We start from the raw sequence: 23,299 nt of genomic DNA on the forward strand, positions 1-23,299 counted from the left end.
AGCCGCATTTTCCTTCCATGTTGCTAAGATATTTTTTATATCAGTAAATCTCACAGAATTGATGTATAAGAGCAGAATGTAATAGGCTGAGTGTGTACAACAGTTACAGATTCTATACAGGAGCGGTCTGATTACCAGCTTTGAAATGCTTGAGCAGCACAGAAAGAGAACAGGGACCTGGTTTAAAATCATACAAAAAAAATTGTGTCATGCAGTGTGCATGTAATACACATTTCACGCACATTACACACGTTACACACATTACACATATACAGTACGCACATATACACACCAAAACAAATTACACATATATATATATATATATATATATATATATATATGTGTATATATATATATATACATACTGTATATTACACACGTATACACATTACACACTTGTATACATATTATACACCCATATACACATAACAAGCACATCTACACAATATACACACATTAGACATATATACACATTACACAGACTACACACACATACTGTATGCGCCTTACACACACACACACACACACACACACACACATTATGCACATATACAATGTATACACATTAGGCTCCATTCACATCACGTTTAAGCCTTCCATCAGAGGTATATGTCGGGAAGAGCCCCGACGTATACCTCTGACAAAAGGCCGAAACGTATCCCACTGTAAGGCACACAGTGGGATATGTCATCCAGGACCAGCCCTGGGGAAGCTCCTGAATTCACTGTCTATATATGGTCAGTGACTTCAGGAGCAGTGCTGGAGTTCCCGGGCAGAGCGCTAGCTGATGATCTGCTCAGGAACTCCAGCGATAAGAAGCTCCTGACTTCACTGTCCATATATGGACAGTGACATCAGGAGCTTTCCCAGGGCCGAGCAACAGCTAATTCTCTGCCAGGGACTCTGGCCCAGGGAAAGCTCCTGACGACACTGTCTATATATGGTCAGTGATATCAGGAGTAGTGCTGGAGTCTCGGCGCAGAGCACTAGCTGATTCTCTGCTTGGGGACTCCAGCGATAGGAAACTCCTGACGTCACTGTCAATATATGGACAGTGACATCAAGAGCAGTGCTGGAGTTCAGGGGTAGAGCGCTATCTGATGCTCTGCCCGGGGACTCCAGCACTGGTCTTGATGTCACTGTCCATATATGGACAGTGATGTCAGGAGTTTCCTATCACTTGAGTCCCCAAGCAGAGAATTAGCTAGCGATCTGACGACACTGTACATATATGGACAGTGATGTTGGAAACTCCCTGAGGTATACGTTTAACGTACAGTATAACTGTGACGGATGCCACACGGGAATACGTCACCCATAGGCTCCCATGTTAAAAAAAAATTGTGGGATCCCTCAGGATGGAGTAGCTTTGTCTTCTACGCTATTCCATCCTGCAAAAAAAGGTATATCGACGTATACAGCCCGACGGAGGCCAAAAGAACTCTCCTTTGGTCTCCGTTGGGATAATGGAGCCCTATGAACGTGTTAATCTTGTATGTCGGAATCTTTCCTAACGTACAAGACAAATGTAGGGCAATAACGTGATGTGCATGGGGCCTTACACACATATTAGGCACACATACTGTAATCACATATACAAAGTATATACATAACACACACATATACAGTATTTAAACACAATTACATAATTTACACACGCATTACACATTTACCTTCGAATAGCTGATTTCTGGACCTCTGACATGTAGGAAACTTTAAGAAGCAGGGGCAATTACCAACTGCTATTTACCACATCCCAGGACAGTGGTAGAAGGGGCCATTAGTAAATCAGCAGCTGGGTGGGCAGAGAACAGGAGAGAGTAGCTAGGGGGGAGTAGAGAACAGGAGAAAGTAGCTGGGAGGGGGAAGACAGGAGAAAGCAGCTAGAGGGGGGAGCAGAAGACAGGAGAGAGCAGATGGGGGCAGAGGACAGGGGATACCAGCAATAAGTGGGCAGAGAACAGAAGTCTCTTATTTTCCTGTACTACTCTGTCTGCAGACTAAGGAGCAATCTGTATCGTGTTACAGAAAGGAGCTATGAGGGAGGAGGAGACAGGATCTCAATGGGTCCTGCAACTGCTGCTGCTGCAGCACACTGAAGACAGAGTCCTGGCAGGCAGCAGGCTCCACAGATGGTCCAGGGCTGGAGCGTTGTAGTGAGTGCAGAGAGTGTGGCCCACTGGAAGATCCCGTCTGATGTGGGAGGGATGGTACTTGACTGCCTGCAACTGCACAGTGCACTCGCTGCACTACACAATCCATGACTGGTAGGCAGTGTAGTGCATGACGTGCACTGTGCACCGCTCAGGTGGAAAAAAGCCTGTGGCCAGTGAGTAAGGAGAGAGCGGCCCACTGAGGACACAGGCCCTGCCCTTGTCAAAGGGCTGTTTCCCTACATACTGAACGTATCACACTACGCAGGGACACATCCTCCTGACAAGGGGAATGGTAACACCCATTTGTCTATAAGTCCTGGACTGCACAAAGACTTTTTGTGAAGTACAATGATTTCCTATAATAAACATATAAGTAGAGGTGACAGATTCTCTATAAATCCAGTCACAGGTGACGACTTCTGAGATTATAGTAGGTTTTTTTTCCTCTTTTCTTCTCTGTCCAGTCACGACTTCTCCTGGCCATGAACCATTTCTGCAGAATTTGGCACTCGGATGTCTTCATCTCCTCACTTTTACAACATTTCCACACCTATAAACAAAGATAAACTTATCATAGTGCCATACACTGTGCCCCTAAATATAATAGCACCATACACTGTGCCCCTGAATATAATTGTGTCAAACACTGTAAAGTAAAGCACCACATACACACAGCCTCTGTAGATAGTGCCACACACAGCCTCTGTAGATAGCGCCACACACAGCCCCTGTAGATAGCGCCACACACAGCCCCTGTAGATAGCGCCACACACAGCCCCTGTAGATAGCGCCACACACAGCCCCTGTAGATAGCGCCACACACAGCCCCTGTAGATAGCGCCACACACAGCCCCTGTAGATAGCGCCACACACAGCCCCTGTAGATAGCGCCACACACAGCCCCTGTAGATAGCGCCACACACAGCCCCTGTAGATAGCGCCACACACAGCCCCTGTAGATAGCGCCACACACAGCCCCTGGAGATAGCGCCACACACAGCTCCTGTAGATAGCGCCACACACAGCCCCTGTAGATAGCGCCACACACTGCCACTTTAGATAGCGCCACACACTGCCACTTTAGATAGCGCCACACACTGCCACTTTAGATAGCGCCACACACAGCCCCTGTAGACAGCGCCACACACAGCCCCCTATTTATCCCACCACACAGACCCCCTGAAGTTAGCGTCACACAGACCCCCTATAGTTAGCGTCACACAGACCCCCTGTAGGTCACGCCACACAGACCCCCTGTAGGTCACGCCACACAGACCCCCTGTAGATAGTGCCACACAGACCCCCTATAGATAGTGCCACACAGACCCCCTATAGATAGTGCCACACAGACCCCCTGTATATAGTGCCACACAGACCCCCTGTAGATAGTGCCACACAGACCCCCTGTAGATAGTGCCACACAGACCCCCTGTAGATAGTGCCACACAGACCCCCTGTAGATAGTGCCACACAGACCCCCTGTAGATAGTGCCACACAGACCCCCTGTAGATAGTGCCACACAGACCCCCTGTAGATTGCGCCACACAGACCCCCTGTAGATTGCGCCACACACAGCCCCTGTACATAGCGCCACACACAGCCCCTGTAGACAGCGCCACACAGACCCCGTGTAGTTAGCGTCACACAACCCCCTGTAGATAGCGTCACACAACCCCCTGTAGATAGCGTCACACAGACCCCCTGTAGATAGCGTCACACAGACCCCCTGTAGATAGCGTCACACAGACCCCCTGTAGATAGCGTCACACAGACCCCCTGTAGATAGCGTCACACAGACCCCCTGTAGATAGCGTCACACAGACCCCCTGTAGATAGCGTCACACAGACCCCCTGTAGATAGCGTCACACAGACCCCCTGTAGATAGCGTCACACAGACCCCCTGTAGATAGCGTCACACAGACCCCCTGTAGATAGCGTCACACAGACCCCCTGTAGATAGCGTCACACAGACCCCCTGTAGATAGCGTCACACAGACCCCCTGTAGATAGCGTCACACTGACCCCCTGTAGATAGCGTCACACTGACCCCCTGTAGATAGCGTCACACTGACCCCCTGTAGATAGCGTCACACTGACCCCCTGTAGATAGCGTCACACTGACCCCCTGTAGATAGCGTCACACAGACCCCCTGTAGATAGCGTCACACAGACCCCCTGTAGATTGCGCCACACAGACCCCCTGTAGATTGCGCCACACAGACCCCCTGTAGATTGCGCCACACAGACCCCCTGTAGATTGCGCCACACAGACCCCCTGTAGATTGCGCCACACAGACCCCCTGTAGATTGCGCCACACAGACCCCCTGTAGATTGCGCCACACAGACCCCCTGTAGATTGCGCCACACAGACCCCCTGTAGATTGCGCCACACAGACCCCCTGTAGATTGCGCCACACAGACCCCCTGTAGATTGCGCCACACAGACCCCCTGTAGATTGCGCCACACAGACCCCCTGTAGATTGCGCCACACAGACCCCCTGTAGATTGCGCCACACAGACCCCCTGTAGATTGCGCCACACAGACCCCCTGTAGATAGTGCCACACAGACCCCCTGTAGATAGTGCCACACAGACCCCCTGTAGATAGTGCCACACAGACCCCCTGTAGATAGTGCCACACAGACCCCCTGTAGATAGTGCCACACAGACCCCCTGTAGATTGCGCCACACAGACCCCCTGTAGATTGCGCCACACACAGCCCCTGTACATAGCGCCACACACAGCCCCTGTAGACAGCGCCACACAGACCCCGTGTAGTTAGCGTCACACAACCCCCTGTAGATAGCGTCACACAACCCCCTGTAGATAGCGTCACACAGACCCCCTGTAGATAGCGTCACACAGACCCCCTGTAGATAGCGTCACACAGACCCCCTGTAGATAGCGTCACACAGACCCCCTGTAGATAGCGTCACACAGACCCCCTGTAGATAGCGTCACACAGACCCCCTGTAGATAGCGTCACACAGACCCCCTGTAGATAGCGTCACACAGACCCCCTGTAGATAGCGTCACACAGACCCCCTGTAGATAGCGTCACACTGACCCCCTGTAGATAGCGTCACACTGACCCCCTGTAGATAGCGTCACACTGACCCCTGTAGATAGCGTCACACTGACCCCCTGTAGATAGCGTCACACTGACCCCCTGTAGATAGCGTCACACTGACCCCCTGTAGATAGCGTCACACAGACCCCCTGTAGATAGCGTCACACAGACCCCCTGTAGATTGCGCCACACAGACCTCCTGTAGATTGCGCCACACAGACCCCCTGTAGATTGCGCCACACAGACCCCCTGTAGATTGCGCCACACAGACCCCCTGTAGATTGCGCCACACAGACCCCCTGTAGATTGCGCCACACAGACCCCCTGTAGATTGCGCCACACAGACCCCCTGTAGATTGCGCCACACAGACCCCCTGTAGATTGCGCCACACAGACCCCCTGTAGATTGCGCCACACAGACCCCCTGTAGATTGCGCCACACAGACCCCCTGTAGATTGCGCCACACAGACCCCCTGTAGATTGCGCCACACAGACCCCCTGTAGATTGCGCCACACAGACCCCCTGTAGATTGCGCCACACAGACCCCCTGTAGATTGCGCCACACAGACCCCCTGTAGATTGCGCCACACAGACCCCCTGTAGATTGCGCCACACAGACCCCCTGTAGATTGCGCCACACAGACCCCCTGTAGATTGCGCCACACAGACCCCCTGTAGATTGCGCCACACAGACCCCCTGTAGATTGCGCCACACAGACCCCCTGTAGATTGCGCCACACAGACCCCCTGTAGATTGCGCCACACAGACCCCCTGTAGATTGCGCCACACAGACCCCCTGTAGATTGCGCCACACAGACCCCCTGTAGATTGCGCCACACAGACCCCCTGTAGATTGCGCCACACAGACCCCCTGTAGATTGCGCCACACAGACCCCCTGTAGATTGCGCCACACAGACCCCCTGTAGATTGCGCCACACAGACCCCCTGTAGATTGCGCCACACAGACCCCCTGTAGATTGCGCCACACAGACCCCCTGTAGATTGCGCCACACAGACCCCCTGTAGATTGCGCCACACAGACCCCCTGTAGATTGCGCCACACAGACCCCCTGTAGATTGCGCCACACAGACCCCCTGTAGATTGCGCCACACAGACCCCCTGTAGATTGCGCCACACAGACCCCCTGTAGATTGCGCCACACAGACCCCCTGTAGATTGCGCCACACAGACCCCCTGTAGATTGCGCCACACAGACCCCCTGTAGATTGCGCCACACAGACCCCCTGTAGATTGCGCCACACAGACCCCCTGTAGATTGCGCCACACAGACCCCCTGTAGATTGCGCCACACAGACCCCCTGTAGATTGCGCCACACAGACCCCCTGTAGATTGCGCCACACAGACCCCCTGTAGATTGCGCCACACAGACCCCCTGTAGATTGCGCCACACAGACCCCCTGTAGATTGCGCCACACAGACCCCCTGTAGATTGCGCCACACAGACCCCCTGTAGATTGCGCCACACAGACCCCCTGTAGATTGCGCCACACAGACCCCCTGTAGATTGCGCCACACAGACCCCCTGTAGATTGCGCCACACAGACCCCCTGTAGATTGCGCCACACAGACCCCCTGTAGATTGCGCCACACAGACCCCCTGTAGATTGCGCCACACAGACCCCCTGTAGATTGCGCCACACAGACCCCCTGTAGATTGCGCCACACAGACCCCCTGTAGATTGCGCCACACAGACCCCCTGTAGATTGCGCCACACAGACCCCCTGTAGATTGCGCCACACAGACCCCCTGTAGATTGCGCCACACAGACCCCCTGTAGATTGCGCCACACAGACCCCCTGTAGATTGCGCCACACAGACCCCCTGTAGATTGCGCCACACAGACCCCCTGTAGATTGCGCCACACAGACCCCCTGTAGATTGCGCCACACAGACCCCCTGTAGATTGCGCCACACAGACCCCCTGTAGATAGCGTCACACAGACCCCCTGTAGACAGCGCCACACACAGCCCCTGTAGACAGCGCCACACACAGCCCCCTATTTATCCCGCCACACAGACCCCCTGTAGATTGCGCCACACAGACCCCCTGTAGATTGCGCCACACAGACCCCCTGTAGATTGCGCCACACAGACCCCCTGTAGATTGCGCCACACAGACCCCCTGTAGATTGCGCCACACAGACCCCCTGTAGATAGCGTCACACAGACCCCCTGTAGACAGCGCCACACACAGCCCCTGTAGACAGCGCCACACACAGCCCCCTATTTATCCCGCCACACAGACCCCCTGTAGATTGCGCCACACAGACCCCCTGTAGATAGCGCCACACAGACCCCCTGTAGATAGCGCCACACACAGCCCCTGTAGATAGCCCCACACACAGCTCCTGTAGACAGCGCCACACACAGCCCCCTATTTATCCCGCCACACAGACCCCCTGTAGTTAGCGTCACACAGACCCCCTGTAGTTAGCGTCACACAGACCCCCTGTAGTTAGCGTCACACAGACCCCCTGTAGATAGCGTCACACAGACTCCCTGTAGATAGCGTCACACAGACTCCCTGTAGATAGCGTCACACAGACCCCCTGTAGATAGCGTCACACAGACCCCCTGTAGATAGCGTCACACAGACCCCCTGTAGATAGCGTCACACAGACCCCCTGTAGATAGCGTCACACAGACCCCCTGTAGATAGCGTCACACACAGCCCTTGTAGACAGCGCCACACACAGCCCCCTATTTATCCCGCCACACAGACCCCCTGTAGTTAGCGTCACACAGACCCCCTGTAGATAGCGTCACACAGACCCCCTGTAGATAGCGTCACACAGACCCCCTGTAGATGGCGTCACACAGACCCCCTGTAGATGGCGTCACACAGACCCCCTGTAGATGGCGTCACACAGACCCCCTGTAGATGGCGTCACACAGACCCCCTGTAGATGGCGTCACACAGACCCCCTGTAGATGGCGTCACACAGACCCCCTGTAGATAGCGTCACACAGACCCCTGTAGATAGCGTCACACAGACCCCCTGTAGATAGCGTCACACAGATCCCCTGTAGATACCGTCACACAAACCCCCTGTAGATACCGTCACACACAACCCCTGTAGACAGCGCCACACAAAGCCCCTGTAGACAGCGCCACACACAGCCCCCTATTTATCCCGCCACACAGACCCCCTGTAATTAGCGTCACACAGACCCCCTGTAGATAGCGTCACACAGACCCCCTGTAGATAGCGTCACATAGACCCCCTGTAGATAGCGTCACATAGACCCCCTGTAGATAGCGTCACACACAGCCCCTGTAGACAGCGCCACACACAGCCCCTGTAGACAGCGCCACACACAGCCCCCTATTTATCCCGCCACACAGACCCCTGTAGTTAGCGTCACACAGACCCCCTGTAGATAGCGTCACACAGACCCCCTGTAGATGGCGTCACACAGACCCCCTGTAGATGGCGTCTCACAGACCCCCTGTAGATGGCGTCTCACAGACCCCCTGTAGATGGCGTCTCACAGACCCCCTGTAGATGGCGACACACAGACCCCCTGTAGATGGCGACACACAGACCCCCTGTAGATGGCGTCACACAGACCCCCTGTAGATGGCGTCACACAGACCCCCTGTAGATGGCGTCACACAGACCCCCTGTAGATGGCGTCACACAGGGCCCCTGTAGATGGCGTCACACAGACCCCCTGTAGATGGCGTCACACAGACCCCCTGTAGATGGCGCCACACAGCCCCCCTGCAGCCGGCGCCACACACAGCCCCCCTGCAGCCGGCGCCACACACAGCCCCCCTGCAGCCGGCGCCACACACAGCCCCCCTGCAGCCGGCGCCACACACAGCCCCCCTGCAGCCGGCGCCACACACAGCCCCCCTGCAGCCGGCGCCACACACAGCCCCCCTGCAGCCGGCGCCACACACAGCCCTCCTGCAGCCGGCGCCACACACAGCCCCCCTGCAGCCGGCGCCACACACAGCCCCCCTGCAGCCGGCGCCACACACAGCCCCCCTGCAGCCGGCGCCACACACAGCCACCCGGCAGCCGGTGCCACACACACTTTCAATTATCTACAAATGAACTACCCCATTTAGTATATATGTTTATAATAAAGGCTGCACTATGCACCTGGCAATTTCCTTAAGGCCAGATTCACACGAGCGTTGCGTTTTTGCGCGCGCAAACAACGCGGCGTTTTGCGAGCGCAAAAACCATTTGACAGCTGCGTGTGTCATGCGTGTCTGATGCGCGGCTGCGTGATTTTCGCGCAGCCGGCATCATAGAGATGAGGCTTGTCAACGCCCGTCACTGTCCAAGGTGCTGAAAGAGCTAACTCTTTCAGCACCCTCGACAGTGAATGCCGAACACAACAGCGAAAAACCTGTAAAAAAAAAAGATAAAGTTCCTACTTACCGAGAACTTCCCGGCCGTTGCCTTGGTGACGCGTCCTTGGTGACGCGTCCTTGGTGACGCGCCTCTCTTGACATCGGGCCCCACCTCCCTGGATGACGCGGCAGTCCAAGTGACCGCTGCAGCCTGTGATTGGCTGCAGCCTGTGCTTGGCCTGTGATTGGCTGGAGCTGTCACTTGAACTGAAGTGTCATCCCGGGAGGTCGGACTGCAGGAAGGAGACAGGAGTAATCGGTAAGTTAGAACTTCGGTTTTTTTTACAGGTTCATGTGTTTTGGGATCGCAAGTCACTGTCCATGGTGCTGAAACAGTTTAACTCTTTCAGCACCATGCACAGTGAATCTCTCCCGACGTCGCGGACCGGAAATTTTTTTGCCGGGTTCGGCCAAAACGAGTTTGGCCGAACCCGGTGAAGTTTGCCTCGGTTGTCGGGGTTCGCTCCTCGCAAAGACACTCCGTTTGGATGCTTGGAAACAGAAAAGCACGTGGTGCTTTTCTGTTTTCATTCATCCTTTTCACTGCTGTTGCGCGAATCACGCTCGTCCCACGGAAGTGCTTCCGTGTGGTGCGCGTGATTTTCACGCACCCATTGACTTCAATGGGTGCGTGATGCGCGAAATACGCAGAGTTATTGAACCTGTCGCGCTTTTTGCGCAGCAGACAAACGCTGCGCAAAAAGCACGGACTGTCTGTACTGCCCCATAGACTTGTATTGGTCCATGCGTGCCGCGTGAAAACCACGCGGCCCGCACGGACCGAAGACACGCTCGTGTGAATCCCCCCTAACTCTTTTAAAGGAGCACCTCAAATCCCTAGTCCAATAGATTGGAATTTGGTTAGGAGTCCATTTGTGTTCTTGCATCAACACTGATTAGAGAACAGCAGCTGACTGACAGCGGATTTTTCCTGACGTGCAGCTCACACATCCTTTATAGAAGAACTGCGGATGCATCAGGGGGCTGTTCAGTATTTATTATAGAAGCCCTTATTCAACGTTTCTCTGTCTCATGACAGTGGGGCTGCAAATGTTGCTATAAAGTCAAGGATCACACGCAGTTTTGATGACGTTTTTGGCTCAGGTTTTTTATCCAAACACAGGAGTGGACACAAAAGAAAGGAGAAGCATCAGTCATTTCTTTATACCTTTCCTACCTGCATCAAGAACTAAAAACTGCATGAAAACTGTGGGTGTGACCATAGGCTGGATTATTTTATAATGTTCATGTTTCATGTTTTTTTGGTTGCTAAAAACGCAGCAGCTGGCTATTTGCTGATTTTGAAAATATAAAGTTCACAACACAACAATGTATTTATTTTTTTTGTGCTGTTTTTGTTAATGATTTTACATTCAATTTTTTTAAACATTTCTGGTACTTTTAACTTTAAAGCCAATGTGGGAAAAATACCACAAAATTCCACACTGAGAGCATGTTGAAACGTAAAAATACCACAGTAGCAAAAAGAAAAAACAGATTTAAAATTGGAAAGCATCTATCTGGTGAGATTTAGTTGCTGGCACCTGCCCATCTGGCTTTAATAAGGAAAAAATAGTTCTTTAGTAGTAATGACCACTACATATTCAAGTGCCACTCTGCCACAGTAGTAAAGCCTGCTAGAAAACACATGGGTCAGTTTCTAATTGTTATAAAGAGTATAATTTGTTGCTTCCTTCTTATGTTGTTTTTCGCTCATTCTTCCTTTTAACCCCAGTAAGTAAGCCTCGGGGTAAAGGAATTTAAATTCATTAAGTATGAAACAGCTTCACGGAAGTTCCTAACACCTCAACGTAGCTTCCTTTTGAATTACATTCTAAACGGTAAAGGATAAGAGAGAACATAAATAGACTAAATCACACTACCATATGTGTAATAGAAAAAAGTATACATACATTTTAAAGACTTTACAAGATAAAGTTCCTCTCAGTGTGATATTTACCAGAAAACAAGTAACATATCTTTCAGACACTATAAATCCGGCGCACTGTTGTATACATTTTATAATCCACATTTTGCAAGGGAAAGCTGACCGGTGGAGCGCGATCAGGCTGCGGAAAGAGTAGCTAGTATTTTAGTACAGCAAAATATTTTCTTCCTTTTTATAGTTTGTCTAGGCCCTGTTCACACAGAGTTTTTGACACGTTTTTTTGACTCGGAAACAGCGCCAAAAAACGGACGAAAATGCCTCCCTTTGATTTCAATGGGAGGTGGACGCGTTTTTTTACCGCGAGCGGAAAAACCGCCTCACGGCAAAAAGAAGCATCATGACCTATCTTGAGGCGGTTTCCGCCTCCAAAACCCCATTTCAATCAGTGGGAGACTGAAATAAAACGCCTCGACGCGTGTTTTGACGCGTTTTTGTCAAACCACTGTGCAAAATAACGCCTGGAGCAGATTTTACAGGCAGAATTTTCCTCCTGTGAACATGGTCTTATAGTTCCAAGAATATGGGGACTTGTGGAATATTGTGTTCTCATAAACACCAAGTAAAACAACAGCAGTTTACGAGCTCTGCAGATATTAATGTACAGCACGTTTTCTGTGTTTGTATAGACGTTACTGTTTGTTTTTATGGCATTGTAGAGCCCTGAATAAATGTAATTTAATATACAGTGAAATCTGGAGTTTGAAAGAAAGAGAATCTCCGTGGAAGAGATGGAACAAAGCATAGCTTTAGGTTGTCTTATTAGGCTCATCTAGAATTCTTGGTAGCACATATCTATAAATGCCACCAGCACTTATGACCCCAGTTGTGAGGGTGAGAAAGTGGTCATTGGGGCCAGAAGTTCTGATGGCACATACTTCTCAACAATAGCAGATCTCCACAAATATTGCATAGATCCAGTGTTGTTGCCTTAGTTATATCAGTGTGTGGTTCTTCATTGGGTAACTAACAATTAAAGTCACAATTTTTCAATTGTTAATAAAAGTACACATATGCCAGCTATTTAGCCCATTAAATATATGTATTATTCTATCTATATGCCCTTATTTAATGGGGGAGGAGGCGTTTTATCCTATACTTTGTGTAATTTTTCTAATACAAATATATTGTTTTTTCTAGGCTTTAGACGGGCAGAATATTTACAATGCCTGCTGCACACTGCGCATTGAATTCTCCAAACTGACAAGCCTTAATGTTAAATACAACAATGATAAGAGCCGGGACTTCACACGCCTTGACCTGCCTACTGGAGATGGACAGCCATCCCTTGATGCCACAATGGCAGCCGCTTTTGGTAGGTACTTTTGTGAAACCAACTGAAACTAAAGCATTACTGGTAATACAAAAAGAAGCGATCGTTTCTGGTGATTGCTGGTATGGCCATTTGTGTTATATTTGAGGTGCTAGGAAGTAAGCCTTCAAACTGATAGTTATAGAAGCCATGTGTACGCATAGGGCCTTCAAATCACCATGCGGTTTCCGTTCATCAGTTCCATTCAACCTTTCCATCAGAGGAACTGATGAATGGAAACCAAACGGTGATTTGAACAGGCCCTATGCGTACACATGGCTTCCATAACTATCCGTTTGAAGGCTTACTGCCTAGCACCTCAAAATAAAACACAAATGGCCATACCAGCAACCAGAAAGACTCTCATAGGCTGATACCACCTGTTCTTCACCAGGTTTGGGATCCCTGATTCACAATGAGCGGTATTGGTTGGCAGAGAGCCGCACCTTGGCAAAACTGCATGTAATTACTAGAGTGTGGTCAAAACCACAGTGGGGCCTTCTCTTCCACTCCAGCAACTAGCCCGGGCTTTCCACTAGTCCTTGTTTAGAGAACCCTTTCTCTGCCAACACTTACCTTCTGGTTGCGTTAAAAATGCATAGTTTCATACACACAGCGGATAAATCCATATTTTCACTCCCTCTTAAATAGCCACTATGCTACGATATATACAGGAAAATGTTTACCCTGTTAGGTGGATTGTATTTTTTGGACAGTTTTTTTTTTTTTGTATGTTCTTCTAGTGCTGTTATTCCTAATATTCTTGCCATAAGGTGACCCCTTCTCCCATTGCTACCTTGGTGTAGGGTCTTGGAAAGCATTCTACATTACTTAATTCTAATTGCCTTGCACTATATTCTGTCTTAGATGTGTTTCCAGGGCTGGTCTCCATTTCTGGTTTTAGTATTTTTAGTATTTACTTCTACTATTTATTATTCTTGTTGTTTCTTGTATAAAGAAAGAGAATATATGTAATGTTGATTAAATATATATTTTTAGGTTCATATTTTTCCATCATTATTCCTTCAGAACACTGAAATACAGAATAAACTGTCAACCCCCTTACTTTCCCATTGTGTTGGAATAATGCTTTGGAAAAGCTTAATCCATTGTACACTTCCTCTGTCATACATTTCAATTTGGAATTGTATAATAGTGAGGGAGCCTTCAAAGAACTGGCTTATTAACACATATAGACGTTATTGAAGGAAACCACTATACAGTCGCTGCTTGGAGCTTCCATCCTTAAACCCAATATATTTATTCCCTAATATCATACTCACAGGGGTCGAGGAATCTGAATCTGTTGGGTGGTTTTAGCTGCTTTAGCGTTTGTTTTATCAGAATATTCTGTCCTAATTAAAATGTTTTTTCCAAAGAGAGAAAATTGATGGTTTATACTCAGGATAGGTCCTCAATATCTGATCAGTGGGGGTCTGACACTGGCCACCCCCGTCAACCATTTGTTTTGAAGGTGCTGTGCCGCCGCTTCCCTTTTATCGCTCACACGGCTCAATACTGTCGAGTGCCGACACATATGTAATGGCGGTATACAATATTGCAGCTTTCTCTCATACCATTTTTTTAGTCCGGGAAAGAATTCCACTTGTGACCACATTGATTTTTAGGCTTTGAGTGGAATTTGGACCTACTTGCCTGTGAACTTGAAGATCTTGCCAGAAAATTCCGTACTTCAAGATTAGTACACAGTGAAAAAACATACATTTTGACCTAAAATGTAGTATCCAATCCTGTGTGCCACCAGATTTACAGTTGTGTGTGCCCAACTCCACAATACCACACATACAGATTGGCAATGCTCCCGATCTGAACTGGAAAGCACAGCACCTAAGTACATCCTTTTCTCAGCTTTACTGTTGCTAGATTGTCTAACTCCTCCAGAATCCTGCAAGATGGCTAATGGTAAGGCACTTCTGGATAAAAAATTATAATTTGTAATTATTCTTGAAAGGGGCCAAACCAATGGAATATATAGTAGATGCATTTACCGCTTATAGTGATTTCACAATATAGGGGATTGTACATGATGTGATCCGTGTTTTATTACTGCAAATGATTGCATATTTTCCTTTTAGCTTAAAAGGGCTGAAAAATAAGATTATGCCGAATGTGAAAATTTCAACTGTTATTTTCTAATGTAAAACAAAAATACTCGCCTAGTCTTCATTCCCTGTGGCTCCTCTTCCTATTCCCTGCTTCAAAATAGAGTGGGCAGGCAGGCGCCTGTGTGTGATGTTACTAGCTGTGCCCACCCGCTCCTTTTATACTGTGATGACATCTATAACAGGCGTCCACACTGTATTATAATATATATTGCCACTGGAGGGAAAGGGTAGTCTGAAAATCACGGTGACCTTTCTAGTGTAATCCTAGTGATAAAAGGATCTAAGGGCTGAATGTAGCTATTTAAAGTGACTGTAGCACCGAGCAATCGCTTTCAAGTGTATATACTTCATTCGTTTTCCAGATACTGTAGTATGGGCTGCACAGTCTTTATGTTCTATGTCTCTCACATAATATATTGGGGAGTGGGGACAGAGCGCAGCTAGACAGTTTGAAAGGTTCCATAGACCGTACAGGAGTAAAACTCTCTATATCATGTTGACTACAAGTTTTTGAAAACTTTTTTTGACTAGGGGGGCTATTATGAATTGGAAATAAAAAATAAAAAAAAGGTGGCAAAGATGATTTCCTTTGCAGTCACTTAATTCATTCCAAATGGGACCAACAGAAGAAATATTTTCAACATTTGAATTTTTTCAGAAATTATATTTTTAACCCCGATAATGGCACTCATTTTAGTGCTGTAAAATGATGAAGTACAATCAAAAACTTAAAAAGGAACACAAATAGAATAGAACATTAAGCTAATGTGTTATGTGTGACACTCAGCATGTTAAAGAGGTTCTTTGGGAGCCATAACTAGAACAAGAGTGCAATAGATGCTCCAATTTTCTATGCTATACTCCTGGTCCCTCAGTAATGAACTCTGAGTACAGATGCGAGGGGACTTAAGGTCATTGTCTTTTGTGGCTCAGTGGACTATGTAGTGTCCAATGGATACTTTACTGACCAATTGCGCATATGCATAATTATTAATACACTTCCAAAAATAAGTAAAATAAATAAAACACTGTTTGTGAAGGCCTCATTCACATCTGCGTTTGAGGGTCCGTTAGGGGCCTCCGTCCTAGAATCGGCAGTGATTACCGGAAACAATAGTGCAGCATGCTGCGCTATTGTTTCCGGTAAAACCACGGACACCCCGACGGAACCCATTTAAGTCAATGGCATCCGGTGGTGTCCGTGGTGCAACGGAACAGTTGCTTCCGGTATGCCCTTGTTCTGCTCCTGACAGAGCAGGATAACGGAATTGCTGCGCAGAGAATTGCGCAGAGACAGCCAAGTACCCGGTAGAGAAGTTAAATTTTTTTCACTCAAAACCTATGTAAAAATCATTAGAAAAGTAAAGCCGTCTCTGTCATCTAAAAGAACACAAAAAAAATAACAGCCAAGTGGAAAATCATTAAGTCTAAGATTACATGCGGTGCTAATGGGTTAATTGTTGGATGTGTATTTCAACTCCTTTTGCATTGCAGGTCCTTACTAGTACTTATTTGCCGTGCTCTTGATTTTCTTCAGCAGAACAATAACTAGCATCCTCCTATGATTATTGTTGTGCGTATGTTCTGTATTGTATTCGTCAATGAGGTCTGCTGTCGTTTTTCTATAGTCTTCCACCTTTCTATTGGTATACTTCTTATTTTCTTGTCATAAAATTACCATGAGCCTGTCAGTCTTTAGCGGAGTGACAGGAGTCCTTTGGTCATCATACTATAAATGAGTCCACGTTGTCAGGAGCCCGTCCTGTTTTTTCTATTCAGTGTACAATTATAAAGATGCCAAAGTGTTTGCATTTCCGCATCTTTAATAAAATGTGTTTTGCTCTTCTGTACTGATGAATTTTGTCAGGTTTAAATTATCCTATTGTGAATGTGTCATTCTGCCAGTGCCACATCTACTGGCTTTCACATTGAAATGTTACGTGCTTACATTTATTCATGTTTCGTTATTTACCACGGTTCATTATAATGCAGATGATCATTAAGCTTCCCATAGCTTTTTAACTGTTTGTGGTCTTATAGTTTGGCCGTTGTTGCTTATACGTTCTACAGTTTGTGTTGATGCAATCATTCATTAATACTGCTTTCCAGGATATTGCTGGACTTTATTACTTCAATCATTCCTAGAAGTGCTCCTTTACAGACAAGATCACATAAGTGCCCACTTCCTTGCAGCTAGAAACCTTTGCTTGTTTTCTTATTATGTAAAGGCCACACGCACACAGACACTGTAAGGAGGCATATGTAGTCCCTGTGGTACCTTACTTCAGAGATGTAGGCACTCCGTGTGCCGCTATATGCTGCTCTGTACAGCACTGTATTGTGAAGTTTTTCCCCCCATGATGCAATGCCTCTAGGGAAGAATAGCTCTGCTATACAGCAATTCTATTAAGTCAGATTTATACGGACACGTACGCCTCTGATTTCATGCAGTCGAGCTATTACCTAACAGAATTTGTCTTTGTTTTTTTCAGCGCAATCTTGGTAATGATCTGTAATTGATCCAAGTCCCCTTTTTTCTAAGTCTGTTTTGATCCATTAGGTGCAGTGTGTCCTTTAGTATACTACTATATACGCCACGGTGCTTTTTCGAAGCAGGAGAATGCTTATGCAGTATTCTAAATTTTTGTATAACCTTATTGTCTTAATGGAAATACATAAAGGACATGAACTTGAAACGTACCCAACTATTCAGATGACTTTTCAGAATGAGCTGTCTTATGGGTTCACATGAGGAATAACAGTATTTCTGGACATTATGGCTTGTATATGCCATTTTTTTTTAGCAGTTTTCTCCTCTGCGGTCTCTCTCTCTCTCTCTCTGTCTTTTATACACAGCACACATAGAAGAGGAGATCCTTCTCTCCTATCTTTATCACATATATAGAAACAGCAGCATATGGGAAATTATACAGTAATAATAAGCCGTGTAGCTGAGAATTCAGCACTAGGGTGAGAAATAACACTTACTAGAATAGAAGTAGTAGCAGCAGTATGGAGGACATCATACAGCAGTAATGAGCAGTGTAGCTGTGAATCCACCACTTGGGTGAAATTACTGGATTGAAGACTTACTGGAAGCTGCAGCCGTGTCTGTGTCGTTCTTTGCCTCTCTCTCTAACTCTGCTTCCCACTCCATAAACTCTATGGGCAGCTGTATTCTTATCCCTCAGTGAGCTAATAGTCCATCTCCTCTTGAGGAAATAGAAAAAGTAGTAATTCAGAGTGAGTTAACAGTTAGGAGGGAGAGAATAAAAGGAGCCTGATAAATGGAGAAAGAGGCATTTTCCCTAATAAGATATATTACAAAGTTTCTTATATTCGCTTGTTATAAAGTTATAAAAATGTTTATTTTTTCTGTATCCGTTCCCCACGGTTTTTAGTATCTTTGCTTGCTATCAATCCATAGGAATCCCAAAACACTACTCTGATAACTGTACTGTAATGAATCGAGCACCTGTCTACATCACATGATAGGAGCAGATTATCTATCGGAATTATACACAGAAGTCTCCTATTAAATGACTGCAAGCAGTCTGACTATATAATTATTATTTTTTTTTGTTCAGGTGCTCCAGGCATAATTTCCTCACCTTATGGAGGAGCTGCTGGATTTGCACCCGCTATTGGCTTCCCTCAGGCAGGTAGGTGTACCAAGATGAAACAGAATTTCTCATGTAATTGTTGAAAATCTGATGTTTTAATATATGGCATTCCAAAGTTTATTAAAGCGTATCTGTCATCATACTATGCTGCCCTCTTCAACCCATTCCCGACATCCGCATGTGTATACATAGGTATATGAAGGTAGTCCCGCAAACTGACGTACAGTTACAGCGATCGCAGGGTGCCTATGGTTACAATTGCCTCCAGGTCTGCCATCTAAGGAACCCTAGTAAGCTACGTGTCAGTGTAAAACTGATTATAATACGTTGTACTATAGAAGTAGTGCAAATTTTTATAACCACTATCAGGCAGTTAGACATTTTAAGTCCCCTAGTGGGACTAAAAAATAAAAAAATAAAGGTTTCAAGTTCAAGAAACAAAAATTGTCTGTTTTCCCATAATAAGCCTTTTATTCTTGAAAGAATGAAGAAAAACTGTGCATAATTGGTATTGCCATGTCCGTAAACTATAAAACTATCATGTTATTTATTCTGCACGGTGAACACTATAGAAAAAAAAAAAAAAAAAATGCCAGAACTGCTGTTTTTTGCCTTTTCATCTCTCAAAAATTCAAATAAAAAGTGATGTCACATATACTCCAAAATAGTACCAATAAACACTACTTGCCCTGCAAAAAAATAAAAAAAAGCCCTCACACAGCTTCTTTAAAGGAAAAATAAGAGTTATGGGTCTTAGAATATGGCACACAAAATATAAACATTTTATTGTGTAAAAATAGTAAAACAAAAAAATATATAAATTTGGTATCGCTGTGATCATACTGACTCGCCAAATAAAGTTACCATGTAATTTGTACCGCACAGTGAACGCCGTAAAAAAATGCCATAATAGCTGTTTTTTGGTCACATTGTCTCAAAAAATTGAATATATGGTGTCCAAAAGGTTGCATGTGCCCCAAAATGATACCAATAAAAACTACAGCTCGACTAGCAAAGAAAAAAAAAGCCCTTGTATGACGGTCGATGGAAAAAAAAAAAGAAAAGTTATGGCTCTTGTAAGGCAGGGATGGAAATAAATTCTAATATGCTGGCCACATTCGTTCAGTTTCAAGACGTTATCAAGGACCTAATACTTGTGAACTAGGAATGGGTTGGCCGAAGCGAGGGTACCAGGGCAACAATTTCCCAACGAATTTCCCCAAACTGCAAAGAAGGAAAGCTACCAAAAAAGGTGCACTGTGTGTGTTCCAAAAGGGTGATAAGAATAGACACCATTTATCAGTGTGACACCTTCCGCGAAAAACCTGGCCTGTGCATAAAGGATTGTTTCAAAGCACACCACACATCTATGGATTATTTGTATTATTTATTTACCGTATTATTATACCACATTATGTCCTGATGTACTCCGCCCAGCTTACCTATACTCCACATTATAAATTGAAAAACCAGTAAAACCCCAAACAAAACTACTATTAACCCCTTAGCGCACCAGGACGCACCGGTACGTCCTGCATTGAAGTGCTTTAAGGCACAGGGACGTACCGGCGCGTCCTGGCTAAAAACTGTCACCCTGTCAAAGGACAAGGTGACAGAACTGTGCCGTCAACTGTTTATGACAGTTGACCGGCACAGTAAGACGGCAGGGGACCATTCACAGCGGTCTCCTGCCGGCGATCGCTGTGATTGGTCAGTCAAAGCAGACTGACCAATCACAGCTCCATGACGTGTGTATGTGATGGCGCTGACTCAGAAGCTGAGCCAGCGCTATCACCGCCGGGAATCAGCTGTCCGACACCCCTCTGCAACGGCCAGGACCGGAGCTAGGCTCCGATCCGGCTGATTAACCCCTTCGATGCATCGATCAACGTGATCGATGCATCGAAGTGTCTTGTAGCCTGTCGGCAACCACGATGGTTGCCACGGGCGCGGGTGTCAGCTGTTTGTCACAGCTGACATCATGCCCTAATGGCCAGGACTGGAGCAAGGCTCCGATCCGGCCAATTAACCCCTTAGATGCAGCTATCGCTGCATCTAAGTGATTAGATCGTACCCTATGGTTGCTAATGACAACCATCGGCACCCGCGGGTGTTCCGATGGTTGCTATGGCAACCATAGCCTAACAATCGCTTCCTAGTACGGAAGCCTATTAGGCCCCGCCGGGAGGCGAAGCCTAATAGGCTTGCTGTCAGTGAATAGCTGACAGCTCTAATACACTGCACTATGTAGGTAGTTCAGTGTATTAGAATAGCGATCATGACTTCATGCCTTCAAGTTCCCTAGTGGGACAAAAAAAAAAGTTAAAACGAGTTAATAAAAATGTTGTAAAAAAGTAAAAAAAAATAAGTTTCATGTTAAAAAAACACTATAACAGCCTTTTTTCCTATAATAAGTCTTTCATTATAGGAAAAAACAAAAAACATAAAAAAAAAGTACACATATGTGGTATTCCCGCGTCCGTAACGACCCAAACTATAAAAATATCACGCTATTTTACCCGTACGGTGAACACCGTAAAAAAAATTAATAAAAAACTATTACAGAATCGCTGTTTGTTAGTCACTACCCCTCGCAAAACAGAATTAAAAAAGGGATCTAAAAGTTGCATGTACCCCAAAATTATACCATTAAAAAACGCAGCCCGTCCCGCAAAAAACAAGCTCTCCAACCGCTTTTTTGACGGAAAAATAAAAAAGTTATGGCTCTCAGAATATGGTGACACCAAAAATAAATTATTTGAAACAAAAGTGATTTTATCGTCAGACGCTGCAAAACATAAGAAAAACTATATACATCTGGTATCACCGTAATCGTACCGACCCGCAGAATAACGTAAAATTGTCATTCATAGCACATGGCGAACGCCGTAAAAAAATAAATAATAAAAAACATCAGAATTGCAGGTTTTTGGTCACCTTGCTTGCCAAAAAAATGAAGTACAAAGTGATCAAAAAATCGCATGTACCCCAAAATGGTACCAATGAAATCTACAGATTGTCCCGCAACAAATAAGCCCTCACCCAGCTCCGGTGGAGAAAAAATAAAGACGTTTTGGCTCTCAGAATATGGCAATGCAAAATGTGCAAAGTGTCCAAAAGCGGATAAGATCGGGCGCCATTTATCAGTGTGACACCGGCCACATATCTGTGGATAATTATTTATTTACCCCATTATTATACTCTCTTATTATGCCCTGATGTTCTCCACACAGCTTACATATGCCCCCACATCATAACTGAAATACCAGCAAAACCCCAAACAAAACAACTAGCGAGCAAAATCCACGCTCCAAAAGCCAAATGGTGCGCCCTGCAGCATGCCCAAGCAGCAGTGTACGTCCACATATATGGCATCGCCATACCCGGGAGAACCCGCTTAACAGTTTGAGGTATTTGTCTTCAGTGGCACGAACTGGGCACAAAATATTGTGCACTAAAATGGCACATACCTGTGGAAATTTGCAATTTTCACTTTGCACCATCCACTGAGCATTCATTTCTAATAGAAAAAAAAACCATGTGTGGTCAAAATGCTTTGAGGGGTGCAGTTTCCAAAATGGGGGTCACTACTTGGGGGTTTGTTTTACTATTTGACCTCAGAGCCCTGCCGTTGTGGGCTAATGCTGCGAAAATCACCAAAATAGGTCTCACATGCGCCTTTCACTCCTAAGCCCTGTCATATGTCCAGGCAAATGATAAATGCCTTGAGGGGTGTAGTTTGCAAAATGGGGTCACTTCTCATGGTTTTACTCTCTACTCTGGTACCTAAGAACGCTCTGCAAATACGACATGGCGCCCCTACACCAGTCCATCAAAATCTGTGCTCTAAAAGCGACATGGCACTCCTTCCATTTTTAGCTCTGCCGTGTGCCCAAACAGCAGTTTAGGGCCACACATGGGGTATTGCCGTACTCGGGAGAAATTGGGTAACAAATTATGTGTTGTTTTTTCTCCTATTACCCCTTGTGGAAAAAAAAATTGGGTGCAAAACTACATATTTTTGGGAAAAAAAATAATTTTTAATTTTCACTGCCTCATTCTAATACAATCTATGAAACACCTGTGGGATCAAAATGCTCAGTACACCCCTAGATGATTACCCTGAGGGGTAAAGTTTCCAAAATGGAGTCACTTCTCAGTGGTTTCTACTGTACGGGTACCTCAGGGGCTCTGCAAATGCGACATGGCGCCCAAAAAACAATCAACCAAAATCTACATGCCAAGTAGCACTCCTGCCATTCTAAGCCCTGCGGTGTATCCAAGCAGCAGTTTATAAACACATATGGGGTATTGCCATACTCGGGAGAAATTGCTTTACAATTGTTGGGGTGCTTTTTCTCCCTTATTCCTTGTGAAAATGAAAGCAATTCAACATTTTAGTGGAAAGAATATAGATTTTCAATTTCACGGCATAATTCCCATAAATTCAGCAAAACGCGTGTAGGGTCAAAATGCACACTATACCCCTAGAAAAATTCCTTGAGGGGTGTAGTTTCCAAAATGGGGTCACTTTTGGGGAGTTTCCACTGTTATGGTCCCTCCAGGGCTTTGCAAACACGACATGGCACCGAAAACCAATGCAGCAAAATCTGCGCTCCAAAATCCAAATGGCCCTCGTTCCCTTCTGAGCCCTGCCGTGGGTCC

General features: G+C 46.4%; 1 protein-coding gene across 9 annotated transcripts in view; it reads left to right on the forward strand.

The window, feature by feature from the left end:
• The window catches only part of PTBP3 (polypyrimidine tract binding protein 3), a 264,116-nt gene that overhangs the window by 218,835 nt on the left and 21,982 nt on the right, over nucleotides 1-23,299 (forward strand). For all 9 annotated transcript variants that reach the window (XM_075825588.1, XM_075825591.1, XM_075825589.1 and 6 more), the window contains 2 exons: nucleotides 12,714-12,888; nucleotides 18,599-18,673. In XM_075825588.1, coding sequence (XP_075681703.1) covers nucleotides 12,714-12,888; nucleotides 18,599-18,673 — 250 coding nt within the window. The remainder of the gene's footprint in view (nucleotides 1-12,713; nucleotides 12,889-18,598; nucleotides 18,674-23,299) is intronic.

This window comes from Rhinoderma darwinii, chromosome 1, assembly GCF_050947455.1.
Source record: "Rhinoderma darwinii isolate aRhiDar2 chromosome 1, aRhiDar2.hap1, whole genome shotgun sequence".
NCBI lineage: Eukaryota > Metazoa > Chordata > Amphibia > Anura > Rhinodermatidae > Rhinoderma > Rhinoderma darwinii.